This window comes from Leishmania infantum, chromosome 33 (assembly GCF_000002875.2).
Source record: "Leishmania infantum JPCM5 genome chromosome 33".
Lineage (NCBI taxonomy): Eukaryota > Euglenozoa > Kinetoplastea > Trypanosomatida > Trypanosomatidae > Leishmania > Leishmania infantum.
Genome location: NC_009417.2, coordinates 533257 through 553836, shown reverse-complemented (window position 1 = coordinate 553836; position 20580 = coordinate 533257). Strand labels below are relative to the sequence as shown.

The 20580-nt window shown below is 55.8% G+C and overlaps 3 protein-coding genes across 3 annotated transcripts; all 3 read right to left on the bottom strand.

Moving 5' to 3' along the window:
* Positions 1 to 1241: 1241 nt before the first annotated feature.
* Positions 1242 to 3278, bottom strand: LINJ_33_1530 (conserved hypothetical protein; the record flags this gene model as incomplete). Its single annotated transcript, XM_001468198.1, has 1 exon — positions 1242 to 3278. One exon carries the CDS (start codon positions 3276 to 3278, stop codon positions 1242 to 1244), a length of 2037 nt encoding a protein of 678 aa, XP_001468235.1.
* Positions 3279 to 8533: 5255 nt separating this feature from the next.
* Positions 8534 to 10357, bottom strand: LINJ_33_1520 (conserved hypothetical protein; the record flags this gene model as incomplete). Its single annotated transcript, XM_001468197.1, has 1 exon — positions 8534 to 10357. One exon carries the CDS (start codon positions 10355 to 10357, stop codon positions 8534 to 8536), a length of 1824 nt encoding a protein of 607 aa, XP_001468234.1.
* A 5924-nt stretch (positions 10358 to 16281) lies between these two features.
* AAT26 (amino acid permease-like protein) lies at positions 16282 to 17748 on the bottom strand (the record flags this gene model as incomplete). The annotated part of the gene is made up of 1 exon (XM_001468196.1): positions 16282 to 17748. One exon carries the CDS (start codon positions 17746 to 17748, stop codon positions 16282 to 16284), a length of 1467 nt encoding a protein of 488 aa, XP_001468233.1.
* Between the last annotated feature and the right edge of the window lie 2832 nt (positions 17749 to 20580).

Below are 20580 nucleotides of genomic sequence, written 5' to 3'. Positions count from 1 at the left end.
CAGGAATCCAAAATCAACAAGAAACAAACGACTTACAAATGTGTGAAGGTGCTGATGAGGGTTTTGAGTGGGAGCGGGGAGAGGGGGAAGGGCCCGGCGGCGGAGGTATTGGGAGGGAGGAGGTAGCAGCAAGACTCGTCCACGGCACAAAAAGAAAAAAGACACCCACATCTATATACCACCGCAACGAAGAAGTGTCGACGAATCATGATAGCATCCGTTCTGCAATACCGCGAGGGGGAGAGAGGAAAGAGGGCGAGGGTGTGACATCGACAAAAAATGAGCTCTGGAAGCAGTCGCGAGAGGGGGGACGAGGGAAGGGGGCAATGAACCACAAGACAAAAAGTCGAACTGAAGTGGGGCTGACAGATTGATGAGAGTTTTCGCTTCCACTATCTGTGCTGCCACACAACGGGAGTCGAACGCCACTCTAAACCTCGGCCTGCCACAAGGCCCATCGCCTGATGCGAAGCAGCCATAGACACGCGTTACAGCAATGAAGGCTCAGCTATAACAGCACGGCCTCGGCCTCATAATCTGCCTACCCCCGCCTCACGGGTCGCCTCACAACTGCTCCTCCCATCATGCCGCTCGCCACCTGGCGCTTCCCCCTCGGGGTGGCCCCGGCTTTCCGCACCAGTGGGCAGTGCGAGGGCCGGGTGAGATGAGCTCTAGTCATGATGATACCTTGCCCATATGGACTCGTACAAACGTGCTCGCTGTTGCAGGTCGCTCCGATGCAACGCTATCCAGAACCACACCGCCGACACCAGTAGTGGCACATCGCTCTGACCTCCCCACATCGTAAGCACTTGGCCCTGCCACGACCAGCAGTGGCTCGGCATTGGCAGGGGATAGAGGAGCGGCCTGGCTTTTCCCTACATAGGGCTGGGGTGCTGGGCACTGAGGTGTCCCCCTCCGCCACGGTCATCAGGGATCCCGAGGAGAGACGGAAAAAAAAGGTAGGAGACCACACATGCGCTCTCACTTACCAGTCCATACACACATGCGAAAGAATGCCTCTCATTTGCACGCTATGTGCGCTGCTGTGCACCCGCGTGCATCTCCCCCTCGCCGTGTTCTTTGCTCGCACTCCGCGCTTCTCCGAAAAAAAAAAGAAGATATTGTCAAAGAAGCCACGTTCGCGTCTGGCGCCGCTTCTGCAGAGCCTCTTCCGCGTTTCCGTTCAGCGCTTGACCACCAAACGCGCTATCTCGCCCGCTCATTCGGCTTCGTGGGCTTCACGACTTTCCGTTTGTGCGGCCCTTCACCAACAACGGAATTGGATTCTCCGGCTTCGAGGCGTGCAGCTTCTCGGCGTGCATCATGCCAAATGCTGAGATCAGCCCCGTTTGCTGGCCGTAGCTTACCTGCAGATACTTGGAATTGTCGACGTTCTCGGCATCATCGTCCTTGGCATTGTACCGACCGTGAAGCGCCACGATGGCTGTGTCGGCCTCCAGCGTGGTCCCATATGTGACAAATGCCGAGCCACCGACTTTACGGTGCGTTGTTGCACTGCCGCCGCTGATACCTCCAGCGCCGCCTTTTTTCGCCGCCTTGCCCTTGTCTTTCAGTACCACCACGCTCAGCGGCTTGCCGTAGCAAGAGAACACCTGCGATACATCAGCCTCCGTCGCCTCATAGTTGAGCTGCCCCACGAAGAGAACAGCCCTGTCGCGGTTTCGGCGAGCGATTCCACGCGTGTCGGTAACCGGCCGTGCAGCGCTGACCGGGCGTAGTTGCTGCTGCTGCTGCTGCTGGAGCTGGAGCTTACTGCTCTGATCATTGTAGCTGCCCATATCCGCGGTGGATGGCTGTTGCCATGCTCCGCTTCGCCCAGCACCAGCGGCACCCGAGTTGAGCGAGGCCAAGGACGCGACGCCGTTCAGCATCGAAGAAGGTGGCTGGATGATTGCACCAGCCACCGTGGTATGGCTGACAAAATGGCTGATGTTCCCGTCGTTCGTGAGGAGGCAGGAGTACACTGGCGACTGCTCCGCGGCCAACTGCTGACTCTGCTGCTGCTGTGAAGTAGGCTGCAGGCAGTATTGCTGAAGCGGCGGCTGTGGCTGGCGCGACGCCGTGGGAATCGATGACGGGTAGGACTGCTTCGAGTTGTCGCCAACGCTGCCGCCACCTTGCACGGCTTCAAGGTAATGCGTTGTGCCGGAAATTTCAGACGCTTTGAGGTCCGTCAAGCAATGGAGCGGCGTGTTCACCGCGTCTGTGGATGCCTGCAAAATTGCCGCTGTGCCCCTGTCCAGGGTCGGGTGGACGATCATGATCGAGTGCAGGGTAGGGTGTGCGGTAGATGAACAAGGCTGTCCACTTTTCGGTGGTTGCGGCATGACCGAGTAGGTTGCCTGCGACTGGCTAGACATGGGCAGCGTCGTTCCACTTACATATGGCGCTGGGACGGCAGCCGGCAGCGTCGGCAGGGCATTGCCACTCAAATCACAGGAGTACCAAGGATAGGTCGTGCTTGCCAAGGATCGGATGAAGGAGGACGCAAAGAGCGAGGCCGGCGTAGCAGTGGCGGGGGTAGCAGCGGCCCACGCACTGCTGGAGATCGGTAGTCGCTGCTGTTGGTGCTGCTGCTCCGGCGACGCAGACACCTGCAGAGTGTGCCGTATACTACTCGCACTGGATGCGCTGTAACGTCTGTGATGACTCATGCTGTCGTAGTACTGTTGGTTACTGTGCATAGCTTCAGGCGGCTGCGAAGCTGTGCTTACATTAGTCGACGCGAAGGGCGAGTAGGGGGCGCCGTCGAACCGCACGCGAAGGGACTCCCCCCTGAGCGTGACGCAAGTCGACGACAGATGTTCCTGCAACGGCAACCGCGATGACAGGCCCGGAACGGGTGTGGCGCTGCTTCCCACGTGCTCGTGTGATTGAAGGATAGAGGTGCATAAGTGCTGGTGTGGCTGCTGCGCTGGCTGCTGACCGACGCCGTGGAGGCTTTGCACACCGCTGCTGGAGGGCGGGGCAGCAGACGTTGGAAAGGTGCTGTAAAAATTAGAAGCAGTCGTCCATTTCTCCTGTTCTGCTCCTGCTAAGTTGCCGCCGCCACCATCACTGCGTGCGTATGAGAGCGGAGGGTGCTGTGCAGCGTTGAGAAGCCACAGGGATGCGCTGTGTGTCGTCATGCCATCAAGGAGGGAGCTTGCGGCTACGTGGTGATGACAGGCCGAGGGTGGTAGTGATGGCTCGGCTTGCGGCTGCTTCTGCGGTGGAGTCGAGGGCGCATTGACGCCGGTGAAGAAGTTATACATGGCTGCCTGGCTGCGTTACGACGCTGCTCACTCAAAGAGAAATAAGAAGACACACACACACACACACTACAGGGAGCAGCGCGATCGCCGAACTTCTTTTGGACAAGAGGGCCTCGGCAAGGGGCTGACCCCATGTAAACCTGCACTCGAGGTGGCAGCACGGAGCTACAGCAACGACGACAAACAGCGACGCCGCCGTCAAAGAGAGGTGAAAGAGAGAGAGGTGGGGTGGCGGCGACGGTTTCGGACTAGTGAACAAGGCCGTGAGGAAGAGAGTGTAGGACGAGTGAGGGTTGGGCGTCAAAGAGGAAAAAGGAGATAAAAAGGGAGGACACTGAGCCGTTAGTAAAAGCAAACGACACAGAGAGAGGCCAAGCAAAAAAAAAGGAAAACGCGCACGGAGAGAGGGCGATCGCAACACTCAGGCTAGTCACAACCATAAACACAGATGAACACGTCCGTATGCAAATCAAACGCCACCAGCACCACACATACACACAAAGAAAGTGTCGTAACGGATACCAGAGAAAAAATAAGGTTCAGCAAAACATGCACAAGTCAAAAAGGGAAGAGGATATCTTCACGAGGTGGAGTGCTTGCGTGTGGTTTCGCGTGCAAGAGCGTACAAGCGCCTGTTTGTGGTCGCGTCTATTAGGGCGGATGAGAGAGGAAAAGAGCGAACGCCTAAACGAGACGAAAGTCGTGATCGTGTAGATCCTTGCAAGCGCGCACTCACGCAAGGGGAGGGGGAACCACGCACGACTGTACCTCGCAAGCTGTGATAGGAAAAAAAGCGGCGGGAAAAGAGGGAGGCGGTAGGGCACGAGCTGGTGGAATGAGGAGGGGGGCTAATGGAGAAATAACAGCAAACCTCGAGAGGCACGATACTCATATAAGGAAAACAGTGGACAAGAGCCCAAGAGAGACCGAGCGCGACAAACAAATAAGAAAACGTAGAAAGAACTAATGAAAGTAAGTGTAGATGGGATTCGAGAGTTGTGGATGAGAACAGGTGACTCTTGCTACCAATAAAAAGGGAGGGAGGGGTGGAGAGCGCGCGCGCACACACACAGGCAGGCAGGAAGACGCCCAAAAAAAAACACCGAGACTCAAGTGAATGCGCACCGCTTCCCTCTAGTGCTAAATTGCCCTCTACTCCTGCCCGGCGTGCTTTCGTTTTTTTCGAGTGTTTGATTCCGCACCTCACGCTGGAAACTCCTCCTCGAACATATATATATATATATATATATATGTTGACAACAGGCAACAGGAAAGAAGACACACGCACACACACACACAGAGGGTGACGAGGCGCGTATCGCCGCACCTGAGCTTGTGCGCGCGTAGGTGATTATATTGGGCCGTTTGGCAGGTGTCAGGGCGGAGGGGAGGGGGAGACGCGAACGAATCCGCCACGACTGTAGACACACGCACGCACGCACACACAAACACACACACGGACGCAGACGTCCAATGTTTTCTTTTTTTTTTCGCTTTGGTTGACCTCACCACCCTTGTCGATGCACGAGATGATCGAGCGGAGAAAGTTGACACAGTGAAGAGGAGCAGCGTAGGCGACAACAGAGAGACAAATGGGAAATACCAGACATGACAACCGAAAAAAAAACGAAAACGAATCGAGCGAACAGTGAGACGCGAGCGCAGCTGAGTCGGTGGTGGTGGTGGTGGTGAGCAATCGGTGAACAGGGTCAAGAGTAAAGAGACACAGGAAGGAACAATAAAAGTAAAGCGAGAACAAACCCACAACCCTAAGGTGAGAGCGGTGGGAGAGGAGATGGAGATGTGTGCTGAAGGGAAGAAGAGGCGGCAGCGGCTATGGCGTATGGCGTAGGTGCAACTCACAAAGCGAGAAGGAGGGAATAATCGTGAAAAAAAAAAGAAAAGAGGTGTACGCTTAAGTCACGAAGGAGTGCGATGGACTCAATGAAACGGAAGAGGAGGAGGGGAGGGGGAATGTGTGACTCGAAGTCAGATGCCAGGAGGAGAACAGCAAAGCAACAAGACTGGAAGTCGAAGAAAAGGAAATCGAGAAACACACACGCGAGCACACACACACACACACACACACACGTGTATATATATATATATAACGAGGGAGCAAATAGCGCGTAATAATAACAGCAGAGGTGAAACAAGCAAAAACAAAACAAAACCAAACAATGCAAACGAAATGATATGCGGGGCGGCGGTTGGGTGTATGTGGTGTGGTGTGTGTGCGTGTGTGTGTGTGTGCGGCGGCTTTCAGGGGAAACGGGAAAAACAAAACAAAAAAGAAGACGCCAAACCGTGAGGAAATGGAAGGAGGATGGGATGAACTCAAGAGACGATCGCCACGATGGAGAAGACACGCACGCAGAGAATACGACAGACACAAAGGGGGTAGGGCATGCGGAGGAAAACAGGGAAAATGAAATGCGGCGAACGAAAATGGAGATGAAATCAAATAACAAAAAAAAACAGAAATGGAAATCGTGCGATGAAGGAGCGCTAATGGAGGAGCGAGCGCTCTCTCTACGGGTGCGTATATGTATGTGCTTGTATATACGCTTCGTTGGTGTTTGCACTTTGCGTAACGCGTGTGCGTGCGTTAGCAAACGGGGGAAAAAGAAAGAGGCGAAAAAAAAAAGAGATAAAGAGATGAGAGGTGGAGGGAATTCGATCAGATGAGGCAACGTTTGTGTGCTGAGCGCGTGTCGGGCCTCGGTAGTCTGTAAATTTAGCCAGAGGGCATCTACACGTATATAGAGAAGGTAACGAAGGTAAAGCGTGCCGATCGATGCGTAGAAGCAGAGCGAGAGCGAGAGCTACACACATATACACACACACACACACGCACGAGCAACTACAGTGCGAAGGTGAAGTGGAAGAGTATGCACGAGCGAAGAAATGAAGTATGAAGCAAAAAAAAAGCAAAGCCGTGCGAAGTACAACGAAGAGCGCCTTCTCAAGGAAAGACACACACACACACACACACGGACTGATTAAGAAGGAAAGAAAAGAATAAGCGAGATCAAAGGGGCGAGAGACGTGGCAGGCTGAAGGAGTAGGGGAGGGGGAAGGTTTGTGGAGAGCCTCGGGCAAAGGTACGTCTACCGCTCCCTCTGTCTGGAATAGCACGAAAGGTTCCCGACTACTACTAATGGTGGGTGCACCTGCAGGAGGGCGGCGAGGAAAGAAGGCTTCGTGTCGGTGAAGAGGGAGGGGGGAGGGAGCCGTGTGAGGCCACAACGTTAGGCGTTGGAGAGAGAGGTAGAGGAGAGCGGAGGAAAAGAGATAAAGGGCAACAAGCGCTCCCAGCAGATAACAGCAACGAGAAAAGGGCAAAACGGAAGAATCGAAAACTCCACCGAAATTGACGGGGGGAGGGCGAAGGAAAGGGCGTGCGGAATACAGCGAACGGAGGGACAGATGGAAAGTGTGCGTGAGATGGAAGAGGAGCCCAAGCGGGAAAGAAGAGCGCGAGCTTTAACAAGTAAAACAACGAAAAAAACGTGAGATGGCGGGGGCACGTGATGGAGGTCCAGGGGGAAATAACGTCAGAGACTGATCAAGGAAACGCAGGGGTTATGGGCAATACAGTCCCCCCGTCGTCCACGGTGGCCAGAAAGCGAGATGCGACACCGATGCAGAGAGAGAGAACAAAGGCCCGCAGGCCAACACTTCACCCCTCAGCCTCTTCTCCGTGGATGCCTTTGTGTGGGTGTGTTTCTCGTCTGGGAGTCGTACAAGGTCCTCCGAACCCTCTACTGTGTACGTGTGTGCGTGTTTTGTTGCCGTTTATTAGTCTGTGCGTGCGTGTGTGCTTGTGTATGCACGTTTCGATGCACAAACCACCTTGTTTCCTCTGCTCTCCGTTTTTGTGTCGTGTATGATCGCTGCTCGCTGCCTTTGCCTCCTTCGCGATGGGCTCCGTCGAGTTACCCTTTGGTTTGCTTGCGTGCGCGTGTTGTTCAAAAATGGGATGTCGGTGTGGTGGCGCGGTTGAGCTGCCGGTAAGGGGCTAATGAAAGAGAGAGGAAAGTGATCGCAGGGCTGTCAGAGGGGAGGGAGGGAGGGAGGAAGTTGGCGCAGGTTGACGGCCCGTTGCGTGCATGAGTGTGGCGGCTTGCCTGTTCAGCGGACAGGGAATGGTGGCGGTGGAAGAGGAAGGGTCCGTGCACTCGAGCAGTGGGCAGAAGGCACACACAGCGCCGCCGTCACACAAGGAAGGGAGGCGTGCACCGTGCCGAAGAGACGGAAGGCGAGCGCGCATGCTCTCCAGGAGAGAGGGAAAAAATGTGTGGATGGGCCGGCCGCCTGCGGTCACTCCCGTTCAAGGAGGGGAAGGCGGAAAGGTGGAGGTACAGGTATAGGGAGTACCAAGCTAGGCAGAGAGGCGCATCTGCCTTGGCCGCCGCTGTGCCTTGTACGTAGGTCTGCTCTTTTCTGTTTGCCTGGGGCGGGGCGGGGGCTGAAGAAGCGCAGCAGGAAAGTCTCTTCCTCATCTTGACGAACAGCACCCCATCCATAGGGGTGGTTGGCTTCGGAGACAGATCCACACACAGACGTACACGCGCACCATGCGGGAGGTGCCCGAGGGCAGATGCAATCACCATCACTATTCAAACCACTGCTAAGCCCCTGGAGGAAAAAAAAGGAGGAAGAAAATCACAGCCGTAGAGGGAGGGAGAGAGACGATGGAAATGGTTTGGCGTGTGCGTGCGTGTGATCGGTCTGCACCTCGCCTTGCGTGAAGCAGGAGGAGAGACAGATAGCACACACACACAAACTGGGCAGAGAAGCAGAAGACGACAAAGAAGCCAGATGGCGTCTTGTGAGGTGGCGGCACGCGTAGCAGATGTGAACAAAGTAAACGACAAACAAAAACACATGCAATCACAAAAGGAGGAAGAGAGTGTGGGCGCGTGAGACGCGCACGCGCCCACACATCCACTCGGCGGACCACAGAAGAAGAGATGCCATCGGACTGAGCCGAGAGAAGGGAGGAGACATAGAGTTTCTCTCTCTCACCAGCGGCACGGAGAAGGGAAGGGATAGCGGTGGTGCTGGGTGATGGAAAAAAGGGGAGGCGTGCAGGAAGACGTCTCGGTGAGAGCGTACTCTACTCCCCTACGGCTAAGACTACGTATGCGTACGCGCTCACGCCCGATTCTGACAAGGCGTTTGCACGTTCGCTTCCCCTACGATGCGCACACAAACGCCTCTTTCGACCTCCCCCTCCCCAACCCGCTCCCTCAAACACGCCAGCGAGTGTGAGCTCTGATGGGCGCAGTGGCTTTGATCGTCTCTTGTCGGCCAAGTGGCCACTTCGCCAAGAAAGGGTAGTCGTAAAAGCAAATGCCGTGGCTGCTCTTCCCCACCAAGGTGCTGTTGCGTGAAACGGCGTATTGCTGCCAGAGTTTGTGTGCCTCAGTGGCCGCGACCAGCTCACGCTCCATCTCCAGCGGGCACACGCGCAGGCGCTGCACGACCCACCAGTTCTTCGTGTCACAGAGCGTCGCCCAGCAGGCGGCGGACAGCGCCAACTCACCGCGTGCGATCAAGGCAGCGTAACGGTCCACGGCGAGAATGAGCTCCGCAAGTCCCCCACCCACAACATTGCGACGCGTGAGGGGTAGCGTCGGACTCAACACGTCGCATGAGGAGGGCGTGTGCGACTCTGACGCCTTGATGCTTGTCTGCGACAGAAGGGATTCGCTGCACGCAGCGCTCATCTCAGAGCAGAAGACGTGGACGTAGGGGACGGCGGCATTGCCGGCTGAGGCGCTTTGCTCACCCCGCGCGGCTTCCGTGGCGGCTTCCCATGTCTCCGCTTCCGGCGGCGCTGGGCGGGTGGTTCCATGGCCCCAGCAAGCTCTGATACGCCCTCCTACCCTCATTGGGGGCTCGCCTTCAATCATCGCGAAGGTCGGCAGCTCAAGCATGGTGCTCTGCTTGATCGCGTCATCACCGTCAGCGTCCTTCGGGGAGGAGAGAGCGAGCTCACCAACGGGAGTAGGCATGGTGATCGACCACAGTCGAGTCTCGCGCTCAGAGTATGCTGGGCAGTGGCGAGTGCCAAGGCGGTCCTGCTTCGCGTCCTCTGACCAACACCGGCGCCGATGATGGCAAGCGCTTTGGGCTGCCGCAAGTTCCTCTCGCAGGCTATCATGCATGAGGGGCTGAGTGGCGCACACCTCGAGCGTCGGACAGAGTAAAAACGGCACAAGATGGTAGACTTGCGAGCTTTCGCCTAGCCCTCCTTCAGCGAGGTCGTTTTTGTCGCCGTCGCTGCAGTGCGTCTCGTCCTGCAAAGATCGTTTCTCTCCACTGGATGACATCGGTACGGTGACGGTGAGGCTCGTATGGTGTGGCGTGCCTGCTGCAGACGTGATCTTCACCGGACGCCACTGCCACAGACACCGCTTCCATTCGAACACCGGTGACGTAGCGAAGTTGGGCAGAGGACCGCAGAATGGGGGGCCGTCGGAGTGAACACTGCGATGGCCGCTGCCGCTGCCGCCGACTCGGCTGCTCGCGCACGGGTCTCCAGCGCTTGACACCTCCTCAAGCTCTTGCTGCTCTGTGCTGTGGGTCTCAGCATCGTTAGAAGCCTTCAAGCCACCCGCTTCAGTTGGACTGGCTCTGGACGAAGGCTCCCAACGCTCTCGCAAACCAAGCGGTAGATGGTAGCCCAAGGCGTCCGGCACCCACTCCGCAATGATGCCCGCTTTCTCCGTCGCTGGAATTGGAGAGGGAGGGGCGAGCGCACTTGGCCACTCGTGCATCTCTGTCGGGGCGGTATCCACAACACGAGAAGGATTCTTCGCCTCGGTGCTGTCGGTTTGAAAGGACTCGATCGAGTAGCTGCAGCAGCGGCAGGCAATTTCCGTTGCGACTGCGAAGCATGAAGGCAAAGAGCGAATACGCTGGCGACGTACAGCGCTGACCAGGTGGTGGATATCCTCCCCGCTTCCGACGCCCTGCGCTCGTCGTGGTCGCCACATAACCTTCTTCTCCCTCTCCTTTGCTGCTGCCGCGTTTGGCGCGTGTGTGTGTGCGCGTGTGTCGCCTTGCATGTGCCTTGGTCGCCTTCGGTTTCTTCCTCCTTACGCCAGTGCCGAGGGCACGTTCGCCTGCTCTCGCCCCCGTAGATCCAAAAGTGCCTGCGCGAAACGGTGAAGGGCAGCAGGCATGGGTGACACAGTGAACGCGTAAGCGAGGGAGAGAGATGAAAGGACAGGCGACACGGGGAGGGAAGACGATAACACGGTATTTCCGGATGTAGATCCCCCCAACACACAAAGAAAAGAGCGAAGAGAGAGAGGGGCGAGCCACAGAAACGGAGACGAAGTAGGTCTTGAGGCGTTGTGCCCGGCAGAAATGACTAAGGTACCTGTCACGACAGCTCGACAGTCACACAAAGAGCTCAGCCACAAAAAAAAAGAATACATACTCCCTCATTGCCCGCTTCGTGCATACTCAGCATGCAGGGACGTGAGCACAGATGACAGCTTGCGCTGGAGCAAGGGGTGGGGCGGGCGATAGCTGAGACAGCTTCAAGTGGCGGAGACGAGAAAAGACCCCAGTAAAGCCACGGATGGAGAGAGATGGAGAGGTGGTGGTGGCTAATTAGTGTGAGAGCCCCTGCGCCGACGCCGCGAGCCCACCTCCTCTTGCTTCTCACTCTCTGTGCATGCTTGCTCTTCTCTGACTCGGGTGGTGCCGACAGCACATTCTTTATGGCTGTGCTGAAGGTATTCGCGATTATTAGATTTCTTTCGTGCTTTATTACGGGCCCTTGAGTACTGCCTGAGTTTCGGTCCTCCCTGCTCATAGCTGATATCGGTCGCCTGACGCGTGCGGACGAGCGAGTGTGAGTGTGGGCCTGCACGTGACTGAGTTTGTGTGTGTGTGCGTGTGCGTGCCCATGTGCGTGCATCCGCTGTTTGAGACAAACCCAAGCAGAAAAACAAAAGCGAGTGCCCTACATCGCGAAGAGAGAGATGCACACACGATTAAGAATACAGTGGAAACAAACAGGAGGCCGGAGAAGCTGTGGCATAGACGGGCAAGGCGGAGATTTGGAAGTTTGGAGAGGGCGGGGGCAGTGAGCGAGCGAAGGAAGGACAACGCAAAAAAAATGCGGACAAACAGAAACTTTCACACGTTCTGGCCATTCTCAAAAATGGAAAGCAGTGCAGGGATCACTGAACGGCAACGGGAAGGGGAGGGGGGAACAGAAAAAACGGCGCGGGGCGGAATGCACACGAGCGCCGCTGCGGATTGGCCAATGATTCTTGAAAAAGAGAGGCAATAGAAAAGGCGTTCCGCAAGTGCCAAGCGGGAGAAGGAAGATGTATGCGCGCACGCACAGAGACGTCCTTCTCATACGCGTGTGATGAGCATCATGTGAGGAGGATGAAAGCGGTTTGCAACCGCAAAAAGAAAAAAAAAACGAAAATGTAAGCAGATGGCTCATCTGTGAGGCGTGTCGAATGCCGCGCCATGCCCTCTTCTCCAGTCACCCAACGACAGCCGTTGCTCAAGCACACATACACGAATTCAGAAAACAAAACGAAAAGAAGCCAGACGAGTGACCAGAAAACCTCGCGTGCAACAACATTCAAAGTGCCGCGTCCACCAAGTACAAGTTGAGAGCATAGAAAAAAAAGGCAACTCGTGCACTGAGACCAAACGCGACGACTGAACAACAACAAAAAAGCAGTAAACAACGAGGCAGCGACAACCACCGCAGCAGACCGGTGCCCGCTACTTCCTCAGGTACGCCGCCGGAATCTGACCTACTCGGCATCCCACGTGAAATAAAAGCGCAAACACACGCACGCAGACGTCGCAGCTCCTAAGCTTAAAGAACAAACAAACCACCACAGAGATTCAAAGACGACAACATGTTTACATAGAAAGAGGAGGAGAGCCGAAATACGCGAAAAGCAACGGCCACACACACACACACACACACACACACACACAACACTTCTCAGCGCAACGTGTGTCACGCAAGGCAAACACCCAAAACGAAAAGGGAGTGAACAAAAAGAGCTACGCAAGCCAAGAGAACAAGAAAACGTACAGCAAGTAAATCGCGTCACATCCGGATGTGTGCGCGTTGGATGGGAAATCGACAAGTCAAAGGGAGAGAGGAAGAGAACAGTAAGCGATCCGGGCGCAGACACACAAACACACACAAAGCAAAAACCCAAATAAGAAAGGAAACAAATGTTTATTTTAGCATTCTCTCACTGGGTGCGTGCGCGTCACTGCCCTACGTTTCTTGCGCTGGGCTTCCCATCATTGATCGCTGTGCAGGCCCCCGCTCCTACTCGCCCTTTCCACTTCCTCGCCTTTCAAGCCTCCCCCCGCTTCCCTCCGCTTCACCTCGCTTCTCTGTTATCCGCGATCGTGCATTGACCGGACGATGCCATAGTTGGCGATGCCTCCACCCTCCTGCCACTTCCCTCCCAGCGTCGTTTCATTGACCGTGGCTGCTGCAGAGGGGACCGCAGCCTACACCAGCTACGAATTCGAGCTGGTGTGCCCCGCATCAACGCCGATTTCTTCGTGAAGGAGAGACGGTAACGGACGATAAGGATGACGCGCAATGAGAGAGAGAGTACGCTGGGGGAAAGCGTAATCCACGTGAGGGCGACGGAAACGAAAGGAGAGGGGGCTTGGCGAGCAAGCAGAGATAGAGAGAGCAGACGGGGAGAGAAGGATGCAGAGGGGGGGGCGCTAGACAAGGAGGCTATGACGACGCACCAGGTGCTTGAGATAAAGGGTCGATGAAGCTCGCTTTCTTACTACGAACGTGGCGTTATGCCACCAGCAAGCTGGCAAACGTATACGCACGCTCAGCCACAGCTCATCCACCTCTGCCGCACTGCAGCTACATCCGTCGTCGTCTCGGACGAGCCGCCCTGCCGTTGCATCTCGGGGTCATGCGCCGAACGGGCTCTTCTCATCCCTTCCTCGTCCCTTCTCCGCATGCGTGCTCCGTGAACGGCCCCACACGGAGACGCAGATGGACTGCACGCATCGATCCAACGCGGGCCGCGGCCAGGGTGCTGCTCGAGGGCACAAGCGGTGGCGTCGTCCGCGCGGGTGGTAGGCAGGGGGGGTTACTCGCATGCTGGATGGGCGCAGAGAGGAAGTTGGCCAGCCTCAGGTCAGGGCCTTCTGAGACCCTACGCACCCTGCCCGTGTGCCTTGCCTCGCGCTCTCAGTCGCTTCAAGCCGCGGCATGCCACACTATGGTGTGGAGGCTCTTCACATGGGAGTCTGGAGGACCCGGTGGTGCAGCTCGAGGGTGCTCTCGTCATGCTGCCGGCATCTGCACCTCATCGGCCCACCCGGCCGGATGCAGCAGGTGCCACGCGCTTCGCACACATGCGCTGTAGGGGAGGGGGTGATGGGTACGGATCTCTTCACGCCTTGTTTTCGCTCCTTGGTCGCGCTCTTTCCACCTCTGCATGCCTTGGCCCAATGCGATACGCCACGCCACCTGTGTATGACAGCGCGTGCGCACAACGCTCGCACTAGCGGATCGTGGGGTCTGCTTCAGAAGGGCGTTGCTGCCTGAGGGAGAGAGGGGAGGGCTCGGTCCTCTTCATCTTCCATTTCCGTCGATGCCATTGGCCTGTGGCTGCAGGGGATGGGGGCATTCCGCCCTCTTCTGAATCCGCACGCCTCTGACACGAGTGTGTGTGTCGAGGGTAGAGGGGGCCGGCGGATAAGCATTTACCTGCGCACAGAGATCTCATGGCTTGTCGTACCAAAGTGGCACGGGGGCGCCCCACAATGCCAGCGGATTAGTAGATATAGGGCGCCATCTTGTCTCTGCTAGTCACCCGCCGCTGCGGGGACCCGAGGTGCGGACAGGTGCCCCCGCGCAGCTGTGCAAGGATAATCCCCTGTCGTCCCGTGGGTTGAGCATCCTTGTTCGTCTGGTGTCGGACAGCTTCTGCCAAGTAGCTTTTGTCTCAGCGTACCGTATCGTGTAGCGCGGTTTCGGGGAATGTGGGCCTGGCGCCTGAAAGCGATAACCAGGCCCGTTATCTACTGCAGTTGGTGTCGGTTCCTCTTGCATTGCCGATTTCGAAAGCCTGTGAACGCTGTCGCTGTCTTTCAACGCACAATGCCCAGAGACTAACGGTAGTGAGCGGCGCGCGTGACGCGCCTGCAGCGCCAGCACATGTGCCCATGTCGGCTGAAAAACGAAGGGAAAAAAGAAGCAAGCGGAGAAGAGACAGCGAGGATGACCGCATGCCACACACACACACACCTACGTAGAGGGCGCTGCTCTTGTAGTAGACCTCACCGCGAAGGACACAAAAAAAAACAGAGAAGGAAGGCATGCACACGTACACACGCACACCCTCACCAACGACCATACCCCCCACACGCGGCTCCGCAGTGGCAGAAGATAACGAAGGGGAGATGAAAAAGAAGACCTCACGAATAACAAGCAGGCTCTCCGACGCGATCGACTGCCCTTAGCGATCTACCCACAGAGCCGCACTTACGTGAGTGCGGGCGCGCGAAGAAGGGGGCGTTAAGCGAACACATGGTACTGAAAGGATAACCGAGAGATAGCCGTGACAGAGCGGTGCGCCCTAACTCGGTCTCGTAACCGGAAGCGACTCATGGTTGCACCTGCCACACGTGCACAGGCACACACGCGCGTGCGTGAATGTGCTGGTGGGATGCATGCCCACCCCCTCTCCCCACTTTCTCTCCCTCCCATACATCTCTCTCTCTCCCTTTCTCTCTCTGTATATGTGCGTGCACCGACGAGGCTCGTGCCATCTGCATCGCAGCTTAAAGCAAGAAGCAACAACAGCGCTATATATTTTTTTCGCTTTACTCTCTCTCTCGCCTTCACTCACTGTCGCACAGACAAGCGCGGAAGAGTGCCAGACTCTTGTTTCTTCGTCAGAAAGGGGAGGGAGGTGATACAGAGGCGGCGGCATCCATCGATGCCACACATCTTATGCTGCGCTGATGATTCCATTTTGTTTGCCCTTGTCTCAGCTTGTGCCGCTCCTCTCGGTGCTCGCCTCTCCGCCTGGCATGGAATACACACGCACAGGCAGGCGCAGCCACCTGGACACTTTATCGGGGGAGGGGTGAGAGAGTGAGGAGAGAAACGAGCAGAGGCGCCCATGCACAAGTAGGGGAAGAAGACAACGACACACTCATGGGGCCATCGAGCGCAGCCACCCCAACACATGGGGAGGTGGGCGAACGGAATGAGACACGGAGAAGCGAGAGAAAAACACCCTCTGTTCCTGCACCGGGCAAAGACACGCGTGCAACGCGCCGTTGAACGAAGGAACTGTTTGCGCCGATGCGTGTGTACATGTGCGTAGGCGCGGGGGAGGGGCAAGAAGAAGTAAAGAAAAAAATGGAGCGTTAGAAAGACAAGAATTAGGCCACGGGGCGAGTGGAAAGAACACGCGCAGTGAGGAAAGGAAGAAAGGGAATATATCATACTGGAATGTGTCTGTACGGATGCGCAGGAGGGAGGGCGATAAAGAGAGAAAGAGAGACGGCAACGATATCATCAAAGACGGCGGGAGGGGGAGGGACCGATATTGGCTGGCGCGTATGTGCGTATGCGTGGAAGGAAGCGGTGGGGGGCGGCTAGCGGATGTCGAACCCGTAAACAAACACGTCTGTTATTCTTAAAGATTACTTAACAACAGCAGCAAATCAAAGGAGAACAACATGGGGAGAGTGGGTCACAAAAACATGAACACACACACACACTCACAACACAGAAGGAAAAAGAAGACTAAAATAAAAAGGGGAAGGTGGGGGGACGATAAAGGGAGTGTAATCCAATTAGACCGCAACAGCAGCTCAACGGAGTGCACACACACACACATGCGCATATACATATATATATATATATACTTGCGTTTGTGCGCAAAAAAAAACCTTCACGGTGGGCAAACGCCCTGTGTTCGCCACACCGTGATCATTACATGCTGAGTAGGACGCCCTCGACCCACACAGCTGTGCCTAAGATGGCGGCAACGCCGCCAAAGACTACCATGAACACCATGAGCGCCATCTCCCAAAACGCCTGGCAGCGAGCAATATTCTTGTAGTGCAGCTGCCAGCGGTACAGACCAGGCACGATAAAGCACAGCGTGGAGCAACACAGACCTCCAAGTAACGAGACCACCGACACGATCCCGGGAACCAGGAGGGCCACCGCCACGCACAGAGTGCTCAGTGTGATGCTAATGATGAGATGATCTCGCAGCGGAATCCGCTCAATATCGTTGTGGTGCTTCTTCGCTTCGATAACTTGCTGCAGTTCCTCCTTGACGCTGCCGTAGTTGTTGTGTTTGCTACCGAAGCCGTTGCAGTGGCTGCGCTGATGCTCACTTTCCGCATTCACCATCAGCTCCAGCGCTTCTTCTTGGTGTACAAGTCGCGTGAAGTCCTTGCTACGCGGTACGTGTGTCGCCATCGACGCAGAGCTGTAGCCATACCACAAAATGAAGATCGAGTCGCGAATAGGGAACATCATCAAAACGAATGCTAAAATCATCGGTGCGGTGTACAGGAGGTAGCCAATCTGAAAGAGGCGGTCGACGTTGGGGTCGTAGTTGCTGATGATGTTCTCGCGCACGTCCACCGGGTTCGAGAGGTAGCCAAAGAGACCGACGGCAGCGTGGATGACGCCAGTGACGATGAGGCTGATGATGGCCACCTTAATCATGACGCTTCGCCGCATGTCGTCCAGGCCAGCGTATATCTGAAATACGAGGGACTGGCAGTCGAACGAGAACATGATGATCGGCAGAGCCAGCAAGGGGTACTTACCCAACCACCAGTTGGCAGATGCTGTGCCGTTGGCGATGGCGTCTGTCGTCATGGCGGATAGCTCCGTGGGGCCCGGCACGAAGTAGCGGAAAATAATCATGATGCAGATGAAACTCGTCGCCGAGATGGCGAGGAAGGAGGAGATGTGCAGGGCCCCCAGCGTGGGAACGCAGGAGAGCGGCAGGATGAAGACGGCCCAGAAGGAAAGCAGCGAGTGCTTCGGCGTGGTGAGCGCGGGCAGGTAGCTGGTGACGAGAGGCTGCATCGGTGCTACAAGGTCTTCGAAGACGACGAGGTAGCCAATAGCAGATCCCGTGTTATAAATGATTAGCATCCATCGTACCACTTCCTCCGCCTTCTTGCCAAGCAACTCACGTGTGAGCTCCTCGTACGAGTTACGACCCAGCTTGTCTACACCGAGGATGATGTAGTCTATCGAGAACACCGTGAGAATGCCGACACCGACGAGGATAAGAGTTGCAGGGATGATGCCTGCATCTGCGTAGGCGGAAGGCAGTGTGAGGATGCCGGCACCCATGGTGGTGACGGCAAGGCTCAGGGCAGCTCCGAGAACGCTGCCGCTGCTCAATCTCATCATCTCGCAGCCGAACATTGCATCCGCGCCCAGCGATCGCGTTGGTATGAGACGTTGCAGATGCAGCGAGATACCCAAACGCCAGCGTAGACGGGCAAGCGCACTTACAGCTGCGCGCACTCAGCGAGTCAAAGAGCGAGCAGGCCAGGAAAGAGAGACGCAGATATGGAAGAGTAGAGCCAAAGGATGCCCCTCTTAGCCTCGACCAATAATGAGACTCTTCTTCAGAGAAACGACAGGGAGAGACCTTTGCGCCTCTCACACAGCTTCTCCCCTTTCCTTCGCCGATGGACTTGCTTCGGCAATTCACGCCTCGTGTGTGTGTGTGTGTGTGTGTGTGTGCAGATGCTGGGGGGAGGGGAGGGGAGGGGAAGAGCACCAAATCCAAATGAAGGGCCAATATCGGCTAGCAAGTGAGCCGGCAGAGGATCGGCGCCCCTTCACACACACACACACACATACGAAAGAAAAAGAAAACGATAACAAAGAAAAAACGTTGAATGAAAAGGGCAAAAAGGACACGTCAACGCACGCACAAGCGAGTGAAACGAAGAAGACGTAAAGATGAAAAGAAAGAGAACGTAGTGCTCTGCGTCGTGGTGGCAGTGACGCTATCGTCGACTGGAAAAGAAAGGACGAAAAACTGTGTCGCCCTTATCTCACGCCGAGGAAGTCTGCGATGGGCGGTGGTGGTAATGCACGTGTGAAGGCTCGGCGCGTGGGTGGTTGGCTGGGGTGGGAATAAGGGAATGATGATGTGGATTTTCTCGTCCTCCATGCAACTACATGTACGTTTCTTCCACTCCTGTTTGCTGACTCGACCTATGGTGCGCGCACCGGCTGACCAGTATTTGCGCGATGGCTAGCGGGCCGCAGCAGAGCTTCGAAGTGGCGAGACAACCGCTGGCAGTGTTGAAGATGCGTGCTGGGTCTCTCTTGAAGTCCTTGGGCGTGCTCTCCTACACTTAAGCGCGACTCTGAGCAACGGGAAGGCAAATTACCGTTACCGCTACGCGACACGTGTGTAAGTGTATGGGGGAGGGCCTGCGATCGCGTTGAAAGCAATAAAGCAGGTGTATATATCAATATCGATATATACATGTATGTGCTGATACGGATATAAGCGCGCACGCTGCTTCGATTCGCAAGCCGATGAGTTACTGCTCTTGTGCAGACAAGACACACACGCGAAAGGCAAAGCAAGGAGACACTGCAGTTGGGGAAGCGAGAGATGCACAGGCACGGAAGGAACAAAAAAAAAAAACACAGCAGTTCCAGGAGATGGAGAGGGAGGAGTACGTAAAAAAAAATACGCTACAAGTATGAAGCGGAAGCAGTCAGCTCACAGCAACGCCGTGTTGGCCAAGCAACGGGCTATTGGGATGTCGGTGTGAGGATAGACGCTCTCTGTTTCGTTTCACTCCTTACTTTCTCCCTTCCGGCTCCGTACGCCCTTGTCCGAAGGGCTGCACGGAATCGCCGTCGCGCCGAGACACGCAAACGAAAAAGACAATGGCAACCGTATTACTGAGGCCGAAAAAGGAGCGAAAAGAATGGCGACTGCGAGGGTGGGTGCGTGTGTAGGGAGGGAGAGCCGTGAGCACAGGAAGACCCACACACACAAAAGCTGTTGACAACAGTCAGCAAAAAGGGTGTGCTTTGGGGGGTGGGGGGGCGAAGGAAGAAGGGAATCACTAGGAGCAACGGAAAAGGCGTACGGGAAAAGAACCGGCGAATTCGCAAACGAGGAGAACAAGCGCCTCTTCTCCGTTTTTGCTAGACTGAGTGCGTGCCGTTGGCGGGAGGGGAGGGTGCGCCGTGCAGTCTAGGGACAATATACGTGGTTAGTGGTGCACGTATCTTCACGGCAGAGGCGTTTTACTTTTATCCCCGTTTGCTTTTTTTTCGTTTCCCGCAGTTACCATGCATACAAGCAGATCACAGGAAAAGAAAATCACCGTTTTCAATCTTCTGCTTTCGGGTTTTCTGTCCTTCCGCCAATTTGCGTTCTTGTTTCGCACCTCCGACGACGCCCACCGAGAGAAAATGAGCGAGCGAGCACGAGGAATGACGCCCCTCACTTCTTCTTGCTTCGCTCTCGCCCCCTGTTGCACAACAGCGTTTCACGTGCCGTGCCGTCTATAATGTCTCCCCGCTTTTTCTCGTGCCCAAGTCCCGTGAGGCAGCCCTTGGAGAAGCGCAATACTGTGACGGCGTTGCAAGAGGCGACCAGCCGCAATAGTAGAGGTGCGAGCGAAGACACAGTCCTCGGACTAAGTGGGAGGCGCAAGTGTGGAATGGAGGGAGCGGGAGAGGCAGTTTACGGCTATTCGTTCTTTTATCTGTGCGCGTGTACGTGTGTGTGCTGGCGCTCGTGCGTTTGTGTGGGAGAGGAGCACACAGCAAGACGGTGAAGGAATACTGGCAAGATGAAGGAAGATCTCTTGGTCATGTATATAGCTATTATACGAAACAAGAAATGCACTACTTCACGAGATGCACGTATGCGCAGGCACGCGCGCCAGTGCGCGTGCGAAGAAACAAAGAGTGAGGCGAGTTTACCGCTGAAAAAAGAGGAAAGTCGACACGGCACGCACGCACTCGCTCGCAAAAAGACGCACAAGCGACCGACACGAAAGACAAACAAAAACTTGATGTTCGGGACGTAGAGTAGCGTGTCTGCTTGTCTTGCTCTGATTCTGTGCCTCGTGCAGACAGAAGCTCTTTTATGCGACGATGCAGAGAGAAGCAGCACGCGAGAAACGGAGAGCCCCACCCCTAACAACAGCACCGATACATACGCACAAGAGCAGCAAAACGCAAAATACCAAAAGGAAAAAGAAGCGAAGT